Here is a 21332-nt window from a genome sequence, read left to right on the forward strand (position 1 = left end):
CACATATGTCTAAAAGGGATCAAGAACTTTACCACTAATACTTTTTTTGGACTTCACTTCCAAATTGGGCATGTTTTTAGACTGTATATAGTCTAGTTTTGTGTTTTTTCGTACACACGTCACATTGATATATAAATAAGCGAGCGCTGTTCATTCACAGCGCACACACCCTTGTGGATCATTTACTATTAGTGTAAAACCTAACTGGTTCCTTAAAATTACTGCACTTCATTCAGTACAACCCAATCTTACTGAATATAGCAGTAAATTGAAAGAGTTTAAGACAGGCAAAGTAACATGGGAAGAAACAATGAAGCAGTTAGGGAAGGATATCCACCAGCATAAGGCAGTGTCAAGAAAAGCCAGAGGTATAAAAGCCAGGGAGGCGAGATCAGACTGTGCCTAAACCAGGAATGGAGCAAAGAGATGACAAGGAAAAGACATGAGAAAATTGACAACTATTCCAAGATTGAGACATTAAAGTACAGCATTTGTTTTGTTGGGATGTGGACTTCTCTCCAGGGTATGTCCATGCTACCACATAGATGGGACTAACTGTATCCACGCCCAACAACCACCAAGTCCTTACTAAACAGAATCTCTTCTAAAAAAAACACCATACTAAAAACGCCAAACATTTTGTAAGACACTTCAAAGTAAATTAGTACTAAACAGAAAATACTGGAAATCTACATAAAGAGGAACTCCAATCTAAATGTTTTTTCTATAGTTTTTAATGGTAGTTACTTGTCTTGATTTCTAACGCCGGAAAGACTGACCCAATCTAAATTAGTGACCTTCTAAACAGGAAGCCCGGATGTTTTTTCATGTTATGTTTGTACTTGCCCTGCTTTAAAGGTAAAACTCTTGCCAAAACTTTTTTTTTTTTTTGCTCCATTCACACCTGAGCTTATTGTTTTCAGGCTTTTTGTTGGGTGTTTTTCCAGGTGTTTTTTTTGGAGGTGTTTGGAGGCAGGCATTGACATCTGACCAAAAATTCTTGTAATCGGCCAAAAAAGAAGCTCATGCACTTTTTTGAGCTTCAGGCGTTTTGCTTCAGGCAACAAAACGCTCATATGTGAGCAGGGGCCTTTGAAATGAAAGGAATTTTGCTTGCCGTTTTGGAACTTCAGAGATGAGGGTTTTACGAGCTGAAAAACGCTCAGGTGTGAACAGGGTCTTAATGAATTTTAAGTGTTACTAAACACACAACAGTAAAATCAATCTCTAAATGCAGTAAAGCATGCTTGTTATACTCACTGTGGAACTTAAGGGGTTAAACTTATGCAGTGTGTAAAAAGGCAGTTTGATACTGTCTTCTCTGATACTCCCCTTCTTCCACTGTCCCCAATCTATCTCCTGATTGTACAGAGCCCTGGAGGCACTCTGCACATGCTCAATTTGATGTGCATTGCTAGAGAATTTTTTATTTTTTTTGGGAGGGTGCATGTGATCGGCACAGGGCCATTGAGCACTGTCCAGACAGAGGGTCAGGGGGTCATGCAGCCTCATAGGACAGTCAGAGGAAAATGAAAACTCCTCCCACAAGCTTTAACCAGTGCTTGGCTGGACACTGATAGAATTAATAAGACCGCTATATACTGCTGATGAGAATAGGCCTTTAGCAGTTTAGATTTTTTAAAGTAATTGCATTTCCATGTTCTGTGTACCGTGGAAGACCAGATATAGTGAATACAGGGTCCTGGGTTTAGTAACAATACTAATACCCAATTTAATGAGGAAAAAGTAAAATGTCAGTCAGGTTTTTCATACTGTGTGTCCCCACTGGGAAGAATTTCCCTCAAATCCCGTCTCACGGACAGAGATATTTTTCAGTGGAGGGACATGCAGTAATCAACACACTAACAAGAGGTACACTATAAAAGAAAGGTCATATTTTTTTAATACAAATATTATATATAAAACCTAAAAATGCTGATGTTGTTCTGCTTCGCAATGGAACAAGATACAATGCATGTACAAAACAAATCTATTAAAAACATAAAAGACAAAAGATAGCAAACTAATGATTCCCAACATTGAACATGTTTGTAATAAACCTAGAAGTCATAGCAACAAAAGGTTAATGAGGTTCTCCTAGAGTTACAATCATTGTACTTCTACACATAAATCCTCTATATCCCGCTATGCACAGGAAAATAAAAATGATAAGTTACTGTCCAGACGGTACAGAGACCCCGTCACCCTCCATCGTAGCTTTTCTTCTGCTCCAGAGGTTTGTTGGCACTGCCACAATGGATGAGGTATGCATGTACATATTTGTTGGGCTTGTCCTCGGATACGGCCATTTTGGAATACTATTTTTTTAATTCATACTGATATCTACAATGAGTCTGTCGCCCCCTCTTCCCCATGGCATTATCGATACTATTGGGCTCCGTAAAAATCACAGAAGAGATGCCTATTATGATTTTTTCTGTTGGCGGCCCAGCAAATTATTTTCAGATACTGGAAATCTGAGTCAATCCCTCCTTTAGCACAGTGGGTGGATACAATTAATGACATTATGCTGATGGAGGAGATTCAGGCATGGGAACTTTCACTTCTTGGATAAGTTTATCATATGTTACAGCTGGATACATTAATCAACCGCCGATAAACCTTTTTGGTTCTCTCCTTGATGTAAGAGATAGTGACACCTTCTATAGATTCTTTTATAGGGCACTATTGAACAGCCCAACACTCCTGAACAGGGTTGCTCTGTTCTTCCCTTTTATTCTAACATCTGTATGCCCTATCTCTTCATAACCCAGCCTTTACTAGCTTTGACTTTGGATAAGTTGGACCGATCTTATAGCCCACTAATTCCCCCCCCCCCCTATCCCTTCTTAAGATGCTCCCCAGGCTGTAATAGTCAGGGAATCACACCCAGACTGAAACTGGCAGCTGGGGAACAGCGATATCCACTTTGTAAGACTTAAAGGCTAAGGCTGCATTCACACTTGAGCGTAGCACGTTCGCGTTTTTTTACCGCGATTTTACCAAAAAGAAGCTCATGTACTTTTTTCAGCTACAGGCGTTTTGCAAAATGCTCAGATGTGAACAGGGGCCATTTAAATGAATGGGGTTTTACTTGTTGGGCGTTTTGGAACGGTTTTTTTGAGCGTTTTTGGAGCTGAAAAACACTCAAAAACGCCCAGGTGTGAATGGAGCCTTAGTTCACTGTAAAAAAAAAAAAAAAAAAAATAAAATAAATACTGACTTTTTTGCATATAAAAAAAAAAAAAGTGTGTATTTGTTTTCTTCTTAGGAGCCTGCACAGCACTGCACCCGCAATCAGCAAATCAATTGTGCAATGTCAGGCTCCTGCAGACACGGCGCACAGCTGTCTTCCCATACTTTCCGTAAACGCTTGCTGGAATCTTCTCTCGATCCAGAACTGTCCCATCTGCAGTAGCTCTTCTCCCCTTTTCCTGTATACACAGGAGGCTCTGATAGCAAGGGGAGCCATCGGCTCCGGCTGCTGTCAATCAAATCCTATGAGTGGGGAGAGGGCGGGGTTGAGCCGTGCTGTGTGTATTTAAGGATGCACCTGTACGAGTGCCCCATTAGCAAGCTGCTTGCTATGGAGGCACTCTGAGAAATGGAGGAGCAGAGAGCCCACACTTGGGACCCTAGAAGAGTAGGTAAGGGCTGCTCTGTGCAAAACTTTTGTAAGTATAACATCTTTTTTATATGTTAGGACATTTGAGATTGAGCACTTACAATATATATCAAGAACACAAATTCATGCATTCACAGCACACGTGATGAGATGCACATTGGCCTTGTATATTACCCAGATTTTATGGGAAGCCATAAAATTTACTGGCATAAGAAAACCTTCCACAACCACTTTGCTCTTGCCTCCTAAAAGCAAACCATTTGGTACTTTGTCCTTGCCTTTTAAAAATACCATATGGTGCTTTTTTTTCCTTGAATGAATTAGCCTGAAAGTCCATCTAGCAGTGGAGATAAATAATGAATGCTAAAATGAAAGAATGAAGGTACTACAACAGGAGCATGAAAATACATGGCAGCTCAAAGGATATCCAAAAGAGAATGCACGCATCAATCAATGACAGAGCCAGATGTGCTATCAATGCTACGGTACTGAAGTAATGCTAGAGCAGAGATCAAGAGAGCACATGATATTAAGGTCATGGAGACAAGCAAATGTTAGTGTGAGCAAGTATGACAAGGCATGCTTTACAGATTACTTAAGTGTAAATAATGTAACAACTAAACACATTATCTTACAAATATAAGACAGCAGAGCTTATTTCTTAGGCCCCTTTTACACAGGCTGATCCGTTTTCACAGACTCCACTAGCTCAGCGGGGGGGATTGCTCCGTTGATCCTCACTGAGCAGGCGGATGAAAGGTCCGTCTCTGCTCACTGTGCAGAGATGGACCTGCCAGAGTCCCGCTCTTCTCTACGGGGAGATCGGATGAAAATGGACAGCATGTCTGTTTTTAACCTATCCGACCTGCTGGACAGATGGTGAACGTAACGCCTTCCGTCTGTTTTCAGCGTGTCTTGGATGCCAGACGGGTGTCAGCGCACACATCTCCGCTGACATCCGCCTTCCCATAGAGTAGAATGGGTGGCCCAATCAGTTCCGCCTATCCGTTTTTCCAATCGTGTGAAAGGGGCCTTATGGAAACCAATTGGTATAACACACAAGTAGCAATATCACAACTGAACATACAACAAAACCCTTCCCAAAGAGAATGCGGTGTTATGAAATCAAAGCTAGGCTCCACCTTCCACCAGTTCTTTAGGGCTGGCTCCCCATTTGTGCAGTAACACAGGTTAAAAAAAATAAAAATACTTTTTACCGCATGTTAATGCACTGTATGTTACTACATAGTTCTGGTAGTGCACCTGAACCCACAGACCATTAAAAAAGAATTGGCTGCCTTTATATACAATAACCCATGCATTTTTATATCCAAAAGTGTGAGACAGGAACTCCCTACCTTCCCCTACTTGTGAACTGCCAATTACCTCTTATACCAAAATTGCAGCGTTAGGGTCTAAAATATGAAGTCCACAGATTCCTGTGTATCACTACTATGGGGAAACACACTTACATAATGGTAAAAAGTATAACTAAAGGCTAAACATTTTTTTTTTTTTTGTAGACAGAGTGGAGATGGATAAGAACAGCGAAGGGTTGCCAAAGGGATTCCTTTAATTTGCAGTGATTTACTCTGATTTCCGGTTTTGGCTATGGAACAGAAAGTGAAGAAAAATCTGCATAATGGGACACAGATGGCAAAAAAAACTGACAGGGGTTAAAAAAAAAAAAAAAAATTGCCTATAGTTTAATCAAATCAAACAAAACACATTCCACAGCGCAATAACAGTGTAAATATTATACCCCAAAAAAAAAAAAATTATATATTATATATATATATATATATATCCACCTAATTACACCAGTGGGGAGTATACTTATATTGTGCTCCGAATGTGAGCATGAGACAATTTAAAATCAAATATGTCACTAATAACAAAGATAATAAAAGTGTAAAAATAAGTGCACCCCAAGAGAATCAACACCAGAAAATTGTCAATGCAAACAATATAAATGATAACAAAAATTGTAAAAACATAAGTCCATAAATCAAAAAATCAAATGTCCAGTGAAAGTCCGTGAAGATTTAAAGTGCTTCTAAACCTGAAGTCCAGTGCTGGTCAGTGACTTTCATGCAGCAAACTGTGCTCCACATCCCAATGTGTTTAAACTTACCAGAAGGCGTGGACCCCTTTGCAATACTAAATATGGGGCTATCAGATTTTTTCTGGCAAGTAAAGGGATACCGCTTCTTGTAGTTTCTGAATGATCATCACTCATAAATAGGGAACAAAGCGGAATCCAAATAGTGTAATACGTTCCTCTTTATTATTAAGTATACCAAAAAAAAAGCACTTACAATGTAGCAGATTAATATTCGCATTTCGTAGCCAAATGTATGGAGGATGAAAGACGCCCTAGGTATTCAATCTCTTGTCCGTGGATAGCAACGCGGCATGCGCACCTTCGCGTGCGTTCTACTGTAAACCGGATTTGGAGGTGCACATGCCGCGTTGCTATCCACGGACACGAGATTGAATACCTAAGGGCGTCTTTCATCCATACATTTGGCTACGAAATGCGAATATTAATCTGCTACATTGTAAGTGCTTTTTTTTTGGTATACTTAATAATAAAGAGGAACGTATTACACTATTTGGATCCAGCTTGGTTCCCTATATATGAGAGACGATCATTCAGAAACTACAAGAAGTGGTATCCCTTTATTTGTAGAAAAAGTCTGATAGCCCTATAAGCAGTATTGCTAAGGGGTCCACGCTTTCCGGTAAGTTTAAACACATTGGGATGTGGAGCACAGTTTGCTGCATGAAAGTCACTGACCAGCATGGGACTTAAGGGTTTAGAAGCACTTTAAATCTTTACGGACTCACTGGACACTTGATTTTTGGACTTAATGTTTTTACAATTTTTGTTATTATTTATATTGTTTGCATTGGCAATTTTCTGGTGTTGATGCTCTTGGGGTGCACTTATTTTTACACTTTTATTATCTTTGTTATTAGAGACATATTTGATTTTAAATTGTCTCATGCTCACATTCTGAGCACAATATAAGTATACTCACCACTGGTGTAGTTAGGTGGATATATATATATATATATATATATATATATATATATATTATTTTGGTATAATATTTACACTGTTATTGCGCTGTGGCATATGTTTTGTTTAATGTTTCATTATTCTTCTGTGTTTCAGGCTTAGATAAATGGAGCACACTCCCCAACTTCCCATCAGACATGACTGAGTGACTGCAACCCCTCTTCCATTAATTTAAAACCTGGTAATCCCTTTTTCCATTGTATTTTCTTCTTGGAATGGTATATTCTCTGTAACCTTGCTATCAACTACTGGAAGCTAGTTTTGCATATTCAACTACCCTGTTTCTTTTAATGGTCACACTTAACAGAATAGTATCACTTTTCACTGATTTTCTACATAGGCAGGCTTTAACCAATTTGGTTGGGCTGTCTACCTTCTAACTACTTCCTAGGTGACCTTAAGAAGGAAGTACCTACACATTATACCCACTGTCTTGTATCACCAATAAGTAAATAAAGCTATACTGTATATATATATATATATATTTTTTTTTTTCTTTCTATATGTTCATTTCTACCACTAGTGCAGGATTGGAAATGTACCACCTGTATATTTTCTGTATTTCTTTGTATATGTATCATCTACTGTAAAACCTTAATAAAACCAGATTGAACTAAATAATGGAATTGGGAGTCATTATACATGTGCTTACAGTTTTGAGTCTTTGTTTGCAATGAAATTTGTTTCGAATGTGAATTCTATCTCCACCAGCTAATTGCTTTTGGTATTTGTACCTCTGATGGGCTTTCAGAAATGTCCTAAATGTTTTTTTGTGCTTACGTAAGCCTGTGTTTTGATATGTCTGGCTGACCCATCAGCATGTACCCTGACCCATGCCATATTTTGTTTGTGTTTTTTGGGAGGTAAAAAAACTAACAAAAATAGCTTTTAAAAAAAAAAAAAAAAAAAGAAAGTTGCCAAATAACGAGTCGCCTACTGTAAACTGAAAATAAATCAGTAACACGGCTTCTGGTGGCAGCATCTTTTAGGCCACAGAATTACATAGAAAAGCTAATTTATGCTGAATAAAAGCTGTGTGCAGCTTTAAAGGGCTGACAGCCTGTGGAGAGCTTAGCTTTCAGATCATTAACTTTAATATGCACTTAAACAGCCTCTTACGTAAACAGCGTTTTCCTGCAGACAGAAGAAGATTTTAGAGAAAGAAAATAAGTTAGAAAAGGATTACTGGCTACACTTTAAACGAATGGTTGCTAAACCCAGATGTCTGCATCCTGATGAGATTTAATCTTTTCATGGTAGATCCTGCCAAGGAGTCATTCTACTTTCATACGGACAATGCCCACCCACATTGGCTGTCTCATGAGTGCACTATTCCATTTGGGTTTATACACTGGGCAATAAATTTACCAGCGTTGTTATTGGTAGTGATATGTAACACAGTTGTGGAAGGCTGTTGAACACTCATAGGTTACTTACCATAGCCTACTCTCTTTCCCCTTACCACATATGTGTCTAGTCTGTGTCTTTGTTTGGATATCTACCCTGTTCCCTTTATTGTGCAGTTTGAACAGGAGATAAGATTGTACATTTTTACTAGGTCCTTTTTATGTACATTTTTACTAGGTCCTTTTTATGTACATTTTTACTAGGTCCTTTTTATATTCTGCAACATAATATTGTTGTACAGTAAGTGTCGTTTATTCATTTTTCTATACAAGACTCCATGACGCAAAGCAATTCTTGGTGTCCAAGACATCTATCATCTGCACTGGGTGTGGGCTTAAGCCTATATAAACAATGAACATCAAGGTCAGTATTTATACAGAAGCTTCATGAAGATGCTCTGTGCCGAGTAGAAAGCGAGATGATAGAGTATATTAGGCACCATAGAGTGCCAGACTGTTCCTTTCCTGTTAAACTAACCTTCCTGACAGCACTGCCGATTATGAAAACAGGAGCAAGAGAAAAATGGAGGCATTGCCTAATGCCTATGACTCAGAACACCAGACACCACCTTACATAGTTACATAGTAAAAAGCACTTGTGAGAAAAACCAACATTTATTGAACAGAAAAGTACCAATTTAGGCCGCCTCCACACAGCTGGGTAGCTGCAGCTGCTGGATTCCTGGGGAAAGAATCTTGCTGTTGGAATGACTGGGTCATGTGATCAGGAGTGGCCACTCAGCCCAATAACAGTAATGGCGGGCTGTCAGTGGCCACTGCTATTTGCATGAAGCCCCACACACAGCAGTTAGCTGCTGTTAGGGACAGACGTCCCAGCCTGAAAGCAGCTTGGTAGACGCTTGGACATCTTTCCCTAACCATGTCAATCCATTCACCTTCAGCCCGCCCTTAGCCTAATCGCATGACCCGGTCATTTCAGCAGGAAGAATCTGCTAATTCTTGCTGCAGAACTGTAGCTACCAAGCAATCTGAAAAAGATCTAAAACCAAAGGATGAATATAATGTACAAAACCTAATAGGGCAGAAAATCATCAGTAAATCTACATAACATCAGGTTATGTCCACTTAGTGTTTTACTGTGCTAAAATGGGAGTTCCAGAAATCTAGAGAGAGAAAGGTCTTTGAGACTTCTGCATGCAGTCCTATCCACCCCTATAGAAAAGTACACTGACTGGAAAAACCGCACAAAGAAAAAAGCTTTGGCAAGAAATGTAGCAAGGAAAGCAAAAGCACCCATCATTGCATGTTGTTACTGTTCAATAAAGGATCCAACGTGTAAATGGACCCTAGTAAGGACACAAGTATAATGCCACTGCAATACTGCTCAAAAGCTTGTAATTTGCAAATGGGTATTACATTTATAAAAGGCAAAAATACTTTCTGTCAAATAGAGTACACATAAAACGTGAACTTAAGTATAGCCTATTGTATTATTGGATTTAGAGCTTTACCTGCAGTCCCACCTTTTAAGCATCTGATGGTGGGCATTTCACCTGTTGTGTGCACCACCACAGCAGTACAAGTTTGCCATAGGCAGGGAACTAGATCAACTATAATGTGTATAATAACATACATAGGTCTCCAGCTTTAAAAGGAATGTTAATGCAGCCAAAAGAAATAAGCACAAGAATAAAAGAAAGTAACTTGGACATAAAGCAACTCTTGAAGAGCTCATCAGAACTCCCCAAACATGAGTTTACTAAATGAAAACACAGATTATAGACATTCAGAGAAGTACAAGCCCTCAGGTTTCACACCATTATACCCAATTTAATATACTTACCCCTGAGACCCTTAGCACACCTTCCATACCAGAGAAGAGGAGGTAAAGGACTCCAGCCATAACAACCTTATGCAGTGTGGCACCAAGACGGGGTCTGTGATTAACAGTTAAAAAATGGCATGTTAAAGTTTCATCCAAAGCAAAGTTGTTGTAGCGTTTAGCTAACTATTGAGATTTGTTTTCCAATATCAATTCGCAAACAATTATGCATTTTAGACACCAAAAAAGCACAGAGCTTTACAAAGTCAAAAATAAACAAGAACAGAAAATGGAAAATGGAAACCCCAATTACAATTTAGAGCTGGCTATACATGGGTCGGGTTTTTTTTTTCTCCATTCAGCCAGAAGGATGAAAAAAAAAAAAAACCGCCAGCCTCATCTATTCATACACTCATGCTGGATGGATGAATTCCCCCCACCTGGACACTGGACATTATATTCTGATAGCGACACCTTTAGAATACACTTCTCAGAGGCTGCAGATAAGTTTTACCACATTTTCAATAAACTGTGGTGGCCCACAGATGGATCACAAGTTGACCGCTCCCTGCTGAAGTTTCGATTCAACTATGGCCAGCTTAATGTCACTCAAAATGACAGTGTAAAGTGGGAAGTCTCCCCGCCCTCAGAATTCAATATCTTAATGGGAGTGATACCCCCATCCACATTGGGTGTGTGAACGGGGGAAAATAAGGTGATTTTTTTTCATTTAACCTGCTGGTTGAACAAAAATAAATAAAAATGAACCTTGTCCCAAGGCTATCACACAATGGTTAATTTATCTGGAACAAACAAGATTGGAATTTCTGGCTTTAATGCTACATGCTTGTGTCTGAAAACAGTGCAGCTGGAGGATGAGGATAAAATGTAAGGAAATTGCTTATTTAAAATATATATATCTGTCATGACATGTCTACTTTTTTCCACCCTTAACTATGAGCAGAAAAAGTGCTATAACAAGAGTTCATAACCAAAATAAGCCATGATTAATGCTATTTTCTTTTTTTTTAATATGAATATTTTAATTAAAGAAAAAGAACTAAAATTTAAAGGAGAACCTATCAAATACTTACTTGACTATGCCGTAACCCAGGCTTACTATGATGACAAGTATCCGTGCCAAGGACCTCTTCACAGCTGACAGCAATTCTCCCAGGATTACAGCTCCCTCCACTACGGGTTAAAAAAAAAAGCAATAATAATTTTAGACTTTGTGCTCTTATAGGTTAGTTTAGCTAAAAGATATGGGAGATAAAAATAAACTTCAATTCAATTCAGTTTGTGGCATAAAAACCTTTGGGGATTTTTGGACGTACCCAATATGGGCTTTTTTCCCCCCATAATATCCTTTATTGATATGCAAAAACAGACAATATAGAGAACATGTGCAAACACAACATTAAGTGTCCATTCACACTACCGCGACTTGTCTGGCGACTGGTCATCCTGACAAGTCGCGGTCCGTCGGGGTCCATGCAGTGCTACAGAACCCGTTCTAATAGGAGCTCCGACTTAGAAAAAGGGTCCTGTACTACTTCGGGGCGACCTCGGAGCGACTTGCATAGACATTCATTATATGAAGTCTGTGCAAGTCGCGCCAAAGTCGCGGTGCACGCGACTTCACAGGTCGCCCCCGAAGTCGGAGCGACCTAGTGTGAACCGAGACTTAGTGTGATAGGTACAGTAACATATAAAGTACCAATTATTCATTGTAGCAAAGTAGAAAGAAGGAAACAAAATAAAAAACGGTAATAAAAACCAATATTAAAGTGTGGTATGTTGCTCATAAAATCAGGTAAGTATATATGGTCCAGCTAAAGAAGCAAATTACCTCATCTATTTGAAAATCAGATAAAAAAAAACAGATGAACCCAACTGAGGTTCTGGGGGCTTATATACGAGGTTTACTGCCGATGAATCCAGAAAAAAAAAAGGGGGGGAAAAAAAAAAAAAAAAAAAGGAGCGAGAGATGCAAAGGAAATCTAGAGAGAGGCTGGATAAGTGAAAAGAAGAAATTAGAAAAGGACAACAAGGTTAGAAAGGATAGGGAGACTCGAGGGGTCATGTTGGGGTGTGGTGTTCGCTCTATTGATGACGTAAGCTGCAAGTGGTCCACCAGGCTCCACTTATAACTTTTGGGTGGTGTGGTCATTTATTACATTTTTTTTATGTTTGGTTTGGACATTTTAAATTTGCCTCCCACCCCATCCCCCATGGCAGCTCCAGAAATTCCTGCACAAGTTTTATGGATCTCAAACTCAAAGTTACCAGCTCTCCCATATCAGGGGGGAGTGTCACGTGGTGCCCTGCATACCCCAAAGTACTGGGTTTCAGACACAAGTTATGTACATTTAAACACATTGAGGTAGCTGCATTTAAGTGAACTTATTATTTTGGCAAATCTAGGCAAAGTGGTGGATGGATATCTTAGAAATACTAATTCCAAACATACTGAAATAAAATACAAGTTTCAATGCATTGCATGGTAAAGTACCTGATTCTCCATGGTAGCGGATGTTCTGGAACTCTGCGTAGAATACAGCTTTCTCCAGCATCCCTAGCAAGATCACAGCTCCCACCCAGAACTGGATTCGCAGCAAGTCCCTCCAATAACAAGCTGACCAGGCCAGCCACAAAACCCCAAATAAAACGTACACAATACACATCACCATGAAAAACTGCAAAAGAAGAGAGCATATTACAAGAGGGGACTGATGCATATTTGACACTTGCAAAAAATAATGCAAAATAACTTTAACCTAGTCAATGTATGACCTTGGAAAAACTGCAAGAGAAAAGAGCATACTACAATAAGTGGCCAATGCAAGTTTAACATTTGTAGGAAATTAGGTAAAAATTTCACTTTAACATGTATACATTTGTTCCAGGGGACATTGCTATTGTAGCAAACAGATGGAAAAAAAAAAAACAGATTTATTTTGTTACTCACAGTAAAATCCTTTTCTCCGAGTTCATTGAAGAACACAGCTGCTCCAATTTTAACCATGACCAGAGAGAGGGTTTTACAGCCCCACTTACAGGAGTAGGACACTAGGCAGAAAAAAAGACTCGGCACCTCCTATGGGCAGTCCCCCCTGGGCATAAAACCCCCTCTCTGCCATAGGCCTCAAGTCAGTCACAGGCAGTGTCAAAGGAGAATTTCCATAGGGGGGTGGGTGCTGTGTCCATAAATGAACTCAGAGAAAAGGCTTTACAGTGACAGACACAGCTGTTTCTTCTTTATCAATGACCGGAAAGGGATGTCCCCAAGTAGTGCCACAATGGTGGGCAAACCAGCTAATGGAGAAATAACCCAGGGCAAAATGCCAAGACTCCAAACCATCCCAAGGGGTGCCTGAGAGTCCTAAAACAGCAGCCTGCAAAACTTTGCGGCCAAAACTAGCATCCTAGGATGCCAAAACATCAATTTTATAGAATTTAGTAAACGTGTGCACAGACCACCAGGGCACTGTTTGCGAACAGACAACCGATGTCGGAACACCCAAGAGGAGCTAACCACTCAGGTGAATTGTCTTGCAAGAGGGAAGGGAGATTCCCTCCCCTTAAAAGCATATGTCTGTACAATCAACTGCCAAATTCAACAAAAAACAGTGGCAAAAGAACTTGCCATGCCTTTCTTCAGACCATCCATAAAACACAAAGAAATCGGATCTCCGAGAAGCAGCCGTCACAGGAAAGTACGCGCAAACCCTATCTAAGGAGTGCAAGGCCACCTCCTTAGGTGCGATAGCCATGGACACCGGGAAGGAAGGATAATAGCCTCATTCTAGTGAAAATCCGACCCCACCTTAGGAAGAAAAGAAAGGAGGGGGGGGTGAGTCTAAACACCTCCTTTTTCCTGTGCAAGATCCGATAAGGCCGCCAACAGACACCGACCACGCTGAAGAGATAGCGACTAGGAAGGCAACTTTCTGCAAGAGCGTAAGCAAAGGAATATCCCAGATGCTTTTCTAAAGGAAGTCTTCTGAATAGCCGACAATGCCAAATTCAAGGTCCACATGGTAACAGGGGGCCCCACATGAGGAACCCCTTGAATGAAACTGCAGACCAAAAAGTGCATTGGCCAAGGAACACTGAAAGAAAGTAGCCAGAATATAGAGACTTGAGCCTTTATCATACTCAAAACAAGCTTCTGATCCACACTTATATATATATATATATATATATATATATATATATATAGGTATAAATGTGGGTGCGCTGATAGGGGTAAAGCTGCTAGCTGAACTAAACCTAGTGAAAAATGAATGTTGAAAAAATAGGTGCGCTAAACAAGAGTGCTAAAATGAATTACCATAGTAACACATATATAAAATTCACAATGAATTAACAGTGAACATTCACAAAAAAAGTGTAAGGTGATCAAATAAAGAAAAAAGTGAACGTGATCCAAAAATGGAAAACTGAACAAAGGTTCAAAACCAATAATAGTCCACAAAGTCCAAATTATATAATCTTCACCATACAGTGCAATGTGAAAAATTGTGGACAATCAACTTCAAGTGATGTTTCCAGTGATATAGATAGTGATTCCCACCACCGACAGGCTTTCCTCCTTACCAGAGTGAATAAGGTAAGGTGCAGAGAAAAACTCAACTTAGCCAGTCGGAAAAGAGGAAAACTTCCACTACAATTCCACCCTGTGACATGAGGGCAATAGGTGTCGCGCCGCCACATACGTCACCTATTGCCCGACCTGCAGCCGGGCATAGGCAACAAAGGAAACTCTCGCTGTTTCCGCGCATACCACATACCATTTTTTCAATAAACATCCTGGGGGTATTACACTATGGTCTGCTTCTTATTCCTTGTTCCTCACATGTTATCCCGGTGAGTGTAATAAGACAGCGGACTTGAGTGGTTAGCGGAGGTGACTACAGATATCCGATTAGCAGAGGGGACATCCATTCAGGAGATTTTTCCTGCGTTTTGACATATACCATCTGGTAAGAGGCCAATTTGCGTCATCTCACAGGGTGGAATAGTGGAAGTTTTCCTCTTTTCCAACTGGCTACATTGAGTTTTACTCTGCACCTTACCTTATTCACTCTGGTAAGGAGGGAGGAAAGCCTGTCGGTGGTGGGAATCACTATCTATATCACTGGAAACATCACTTGAAGTTGATTTCTCACAATTTTTCACATTGCACTGTATGGTGGAGATTATATAATTTGGACTTTGTGGACTATTATTGGTTTTGAACCTTTGTTCAGTTTTCCATTTTTGGATCACGTTCACTTTTTGCTTTATTTGATCACCAAACACTTTTTTGTGAATGTTCACTGTTAATTCATTGTGAATTTTATATATGTGTTACTATGGTAATTATTCTAGCACTCTTGTTTAGCGCACCTATTTTTTCAACATTATATTATATATATATAAAGCATTTTATTAAAATAAATTTGATAAAAACCCCAAAAATCTGACTTAATTTAAAAAAAATCTGGTTTTAAATAAAAAAAAAAGAATCGTGTGTGTGTGTGTGTGTGTGTGTGTGTGTGTGTGTGTGTGTGTGTGTGTGTGTGTGTGTGTGTGTGTGTGTGTGTGTGTGTATATATATATATATATATATATATATATATATATATATATATACACACACACACACACACACACACACACACACACACACACATATACACACACACACAATTCTTTTTTTTTTATTTAAAACCAGATTTTTTTTAAATTAAGTCAGATTTTTGGGGTTTTTATCAAATTTATTTTAATAAAATGCTTTTGGAGTAAAAAATCTATCTAAATATAGTTTTCTATTTAAGATACATTATTAATTTAGTTTAGTCAGCATGAAATGGAGCTTAGTTATATAGCATAGAGGCTGTATATTCTGCAATATTTACATTTTTGGTAAACTCATTCAATGATTTCAAGCTCTGCAAGCTATGATAACATGCACTGCATTGCTGCATTCACACAATTTCCCAATAACCATGAGATAAAACAAAGTTCAGGAAGATTCCTTTATCCCATTGTTTTGCAAGTCTATGTACACTACACACTGTATGATTGAATCTGTTCTGATATCGCTGTTTTACTAACCTGACCCTTTTATTCTAAATAGGAAACCTTCATTTTGTTTGCAAATATTACAAATTCTAACTATTAGCAAGAAAAAGTCCTTACATTTAAAAAAGTACCTGTCATTTTAGATCCATCATGGCAGCGCCGGTTAGCGTCATTCACTCACCTGCTGTGGCCACGTCCCTCTACTTGTGTCACTGCCGCATGACCAGCTGTCCCAATAAAGTGAATGGGACTGTTGGTGAGTCAACAACAGGTCAGAGGAGGAGCTGCTGCAGGACAGAGATGACAGCTGCTCTTTAGGCTCTATGCACACAGGGCGTCATAAAAACGAGCTCCAAAGCCGTTTCTTGACGCCTGGAAAAAGCAGCTGTAAAAACGTGCTTTCAGTAGCTTTGTCCATTAGCGTTATTGCACGTTTGGCCACGTAGCTTTTAGCAGCGTTTTTTCTGCCTCCATTCAAAATCAATGGTTCCCTATGGGAGCCTATTGATTTGAATCGAAGTCGCACCGCAAGTCGGATCAGCATGATCCGACTTGCGGCGCGACTTGCGCTGTGAGAATCTTGAGGGGGAACTCCACGCCAAAACGGGGAAAAAAACGACGTGGGGTTCCCCCCCAGGTTCCAAACCAGGCCCTTCGGGTCTGGTATGGAATGTGAGGGTAGCCCCACGCCGAAAACACAGCGTGGGGTCCCCCCCCAAAATCCATACCAGACCCTTATCCGAGCATGCAGCCCGGCAGGCCAGGAAAGGGGAGGGGACGGGCGAGCGGCCCCACCCCCCTGGACCATACCAGGCCACACACCCTCAACATGGGGGGGTGTGGGTGCTTTGGGGCAGGGGGGGCTCTGCACCCCCCACCTCAAAGCACCTTGCCCCCATGTTGATGAGGACAAGGGCCTCATCCCCACAACCCTGGCCGGTGGTTGTGGGGGTCTGCGGGCAGGGGGCTCATCGGAATCTGGAAGCCCCCTTTAACAAGGGGCCCCCCAGATCCCAGACCCCCTCCCTATGTGAATGGGTATGGGGTACACTGTACCCCTACCCATTCACCCCATAAAAGGCAGTGTGTGTAAATAACGACAGGAGACGTTTTGAAAAGTTTATTAAAAATCTTCATCTGTTCTTCTCTGCTCCGGTCTTCTCCTCTCTTCTTGTCTTCTCTCCTCTCTTCTGGTCTTCTCTCCTCTCTTCTGGTCTTCTCTCCTCTCTTCTGGTCTTCTCTCCTCTCTTCTGGTCTTCTCTCCTCTCTTCTGGTCTTCTCTCCTCTCTTCTGGTCTTAGTTATATAGTCTCTATGCTATATAACTAAGCTCCATTTCATGCTGACTAAACTAAATTAATAATGTATCTTAAATAGAAAACTATATTTAGATAGATTTTTTACTCCAATACCCATTCACATAGGGAGGGGGCCTGGGATCTGGGGGGCCCCCTTGTTAAAGAGGGCTTCCAGATTCCGATGAGCCCCCTGCCCGCAGACCCCCACAACCACCGGCCAGGGTTGTGGGGATGAGGCCCTTGTCCTCATCAACATGGGGGCAAGGTGCTTTGAGGTGGGGGGTGCAGAGCGGGGGGGAGGGGGGGCGCGCTCGCTCGTCCCCTCCCCTTTCCTGGCCTCCCGGGCTGCATGCTCGGATAAGGGTCTGGTATGGATTTTGGGGGGGAACCCACGCCGTTTTTTCAGCGTGGGGCTACCCTCAAATTCCATACTAGACCCGAAGGGCCTGGTTTGGAACCTGGGGGGGAACCCCACGCCGTTTTTTTCCCCATTTTGGCGTGGAGTTTCCCCTCAAGATTCTCACAGCGCAAGTCGCGTCGCAAGTCGGATCATCCTGATCCGACTCATCCTGATCCGACTTGCGTTGCGACTTCCATTCAAATCAATAGGCTCCCATAGGGAACCATTGATTTTGAATGGAAGAAAAAAAAAAATGTATAACGTGGCTTAACGCACGTTAAGCCACGTTATGCAGCCTTTAGCAGCGTCAGACATTTTTACAGCTTGACGCTGCAGCTCCAGAACGCACAGTTCCTGGGTTTTTTTTGGAGCTGTAAAACGCCTATGCCACTTGGAGCTCCTAAAAGCTCTATGTGTGCATGAGGCCATAGAATAACATGGATGGGCGTTCTGCAGCTGCAAAAAAAAAAAGTCTGACGCTGCTAACAGCAGCTCCAAAAACATCCAGTGTGCATGAGGCCTTAAAAAGTAAGATTTAAAATCGAGTTGATTTAAACCAATCCTTTTTACCAGTGATTTAAATCGACTTGATTGAAATCAAATTCACCCTGGTCCAGAGTACCCAGGATGACTGGGATCCTTTCGGCCTCTATCTTGTGCAACAAAGTATGGGACAGAGGAGCGGAAAGGATGGGATCGTACTGATCCCACGGTACCACTTGCACATCCATCGCGTCCACCAGAGGTTCCAATGATCTTGTCACACACATGGGAATCTTCTGGTTAAGGCAGGATGCAAGGAGATCTATGTCCAGTGTCCCTCAATTAAGACTGAACTGATGGAATAGCTCCAGGTGTAGGGACCACCAGCCCTGATCCAGCCTCTGACAGCTGAGAAAGTCCGCTTGCCAGTTTCCAACGCGTGGCTTGTGCATGACGGACAAAGCCAGAATGAACTGCTTCACCTATCGCAGGATGTGAGACGCTTCCAGCGCCGCCGCTGCGTTTCTTGCACCTCCCTGGTAAATTAACTTCACCACCGCAGTGGCATTGTCCAACATGTTTCTGATCTGTAGACCCTATAAGAAAATCCTTTTAATGTATCAGTGACACCCTGATTGCCTGAAGCTCCAGAACATGGATGGGCAACCAGGCTTCCTTTGGAATCCAGAGATCCTGAGCTGAGTCTGATCCCACGACTCCTTCCCAGCCCAACAGACTGACATTCATCACGAATACTGTCCAGCGAAGGGGAAGGAAGAGCATCCCTTTACGGAAGGCCAGAGGCTGCAACCACCAGACGGGAGCCCTCGTTAATCACTCCAGGTGCAACCGAACGCACCTGGAGTGATAGCACATTTGGATAGAATTTCCTTCTGCAGTGTTCTTGTATGGAAAGGAGTATACAGAACCACCTTAAAAAGCCACTTTTAGGCCCAAAACCCACATGCAAAAATTCCGGGAATGCTGCCTGTAAGCCAAGAGCTGCTAGAAGCCCCAAATACTCTAAGCACTTGGATGTGGTCAACGCAGACTTTCTGAGGGGCAGGATCCATGGAAGTCCTGGAGGGAATGCACGGTGAACTCCACCATGTCTGACAGGGACAAGCGAGACTCTGCCTACATAAGCAAGTCATCCAGGTAACTGATCACATCGATCTCTCATTGTCTCAGCAAGACTAGGACCAGATAAAGACCTTGGCAAACACCCAGGAAGCAGAGGCCAGAAGGGCATCGCTACAAAAAGGATAATGTTCATCCCAGATACAAAAGCATAGGGTACACTGATGACTCTTGATGGGAACGAGCGGGTAAAACATGCTTGGTGTCAACGAATGCCCAAAAACAATTCCCCCTGGTGAAGCAAAACCACCACTGAACAAATGAATTTCAGCATGAACTTGTGGACTCGCACAAAGGCATTCAGGGCCTTGAGATCCAGGATCACCGTTCGTCTTGGGGACTAAACAGATTGGATAAAAGCCCAGTAACCGCTCTGACTTGAGCACTGGGACAATCACTCCTCAAAAGGAGCAGACCCTTGGATCACGGCCTCATGAGAGACACAGATTGTAGAGAAAGAACCTATCTGTTTGAAACAAATGAAATTCAAATTCCTAGACAGAGAATGGTTTAGTGGAAAAACTTATCAGGAAAGAAAGAAGTCCACGTGCCTGAAAACTAGTGATGGCGACCCCTTTCCCCCCGATGGTTGAGGGCAAAACTTCAGACTGAGGAGGACCTATCCACAGGCTTAGAGGACCTCTGGGGCCAGAGGCGTTTGGCGCCAACTGCGGGTGTCTTGAAAGGTTTGGAGTCGTAAGTGGAGGACCCAGGGGGAACAAAAAATCTGCTTACGAGCCAAGAGGTTCAGTCCAGCCTTCAAGTGTGGTTCATTTCTCTATTTGGTCTGAGGGACAGAGGTACTCTCGCCACTCGTAATACTACCATCCAGCGTAGCCCCAAACAGCTGAACTTTCTGGAAGTGCAGGTCTGCCAAGGTTGGTCTGGAAGCCTGGTCAGCTGACCAACATTTGAGCCAAAGGACCTGCCTAGAACCACCACCAAAATGAAAGTGTGGGGAGAAGTGGGGACACATCAAGGGATGCGCCACAAATGTACCTCAGACCAACCATTCCAAGTCCCACATATGCATTACATAGGCATTTATCTTAAAGCCAAGGATTGCCATAAAACCTTTTCCCATTCAGTCAACGTTTGAGTAGTATTGGAGGCCAACACAGGGTCCTTAAATGAGGTAGATTCAACCACTGGGATCACCGCTACCTTATGGAGCCCATAGATAGGTGGATCCACCACCGGCAGAATAGTGCATTTCTCCAGAAGGGCATCCCCAATGGGAAGCGTACCGCAAATCGCCTAGGGAGCATAAAAAGGTCACCTTGGACAACCCCTGCCCTGCATACAAGTATCACAAACGTAAAAATATGTGTGGTACAGGGAGACTTTGCAGCCCAAACCGGCTGGTGTGCACCAGAGGCCTCTGAAAGTAGTAGCCTGAGTCCCCATATGCCTATGAGTCCCCATATGCCAGCTGGCATATGGGGACCCATAGGCTACTACTTTCCCACATGTCCCTGGTCACAACAGGCCAGGAGGGGGCACCATCACTGCTGAAGCGATAAATCCCCGTCCAGGGACCTGCAGAGGTGGTTGTTCCAGACAAGCTGTTTGGGGGCAAATAGGGCTGATGCATGCCCCAAACAAGATTGTGCAGTACAGCTTGCCCAGCACCAACCCCCCTAGCTTTGCCCAACTAGCATGAGCATTGGGCTGCCTGGCAGTGAAAAAAAACTTTTTTTTTTCATTGCTTCAATTAGAGCTGTCCGAAGCTACACAAAAATGGCTGTACCCAATAGGGGCTGTCTTTAGAGGCTAAGCACAGCAAGGGGTGGGTGCACACTGCACACATGGGCTGTGCCATAAGCCTGTAACACCCCTCCCTCCCCCCCGAGTGCCGCCCTCACCACAATAGAGGAAGGCTGCCCATAGTCAACATGGCAGCGCCGAAGCTCGCCCAGTAGGCCGCAAAGCCATGGCCTAAATTTTGTGGCCAGTCCGACCACGTAATGCACTCCCACCCACGGGCAGGCCCAGTGAGAAACACAGGACCAGATTGCAGCCCCAAAACAAGCCCCAGCTC

The 21332-nt window shown here is 42.1% G+C and overlaps 1 protein-coding gene across 2 annotated transcripts in view; it reads right to left on the reverse strand.

Moving 5' to 3' along the window:
* The window catches only part of TMEM87A (transmembrane protein 87A), a 76180-nt gene that overhangs the window by 48185 nt on the left and 6663 nt on the right, over positions 1–21332 (reverse strand). Inside the window, exons 4-7 of one of the 2 annotated variants that reach the window (XM_082242922.1) lie at positions 12415–12598; positions 10994–11093; positions 9921–10014; positions 332–402 (exon numbers count right to left, since the gene is read on the reverse strand). In XM_082242922.1, the coding sequence (XP_082099048.1) occupies positions 332–402; positions 9921–10014; positions 10994–11093; positions 12415–12598 (449 nt within the window). Of the gene's footprint in view, positions 1–331; positions 403–4050; positions 4125–9920; positions 10015–10993; positions 11094–12414; positions 12599–21332 lie in introns of both variants that reach the window. The other variant, XM_082242921.1, reaches the window with a different exon arrangement.

Source organism: Pelophylax lessonae (genome assembly GCF_965119305.1).
Source record: "Pelophylax lessonae genome assembly, chromosome: 13".
In the NCBI taxonomy this organism is placed as follows: Eukaryota; Metazoa; Chordata; class Amphibia; order Anura; family Ranidae; genus Pelophylax; species Pelophylax lessonae.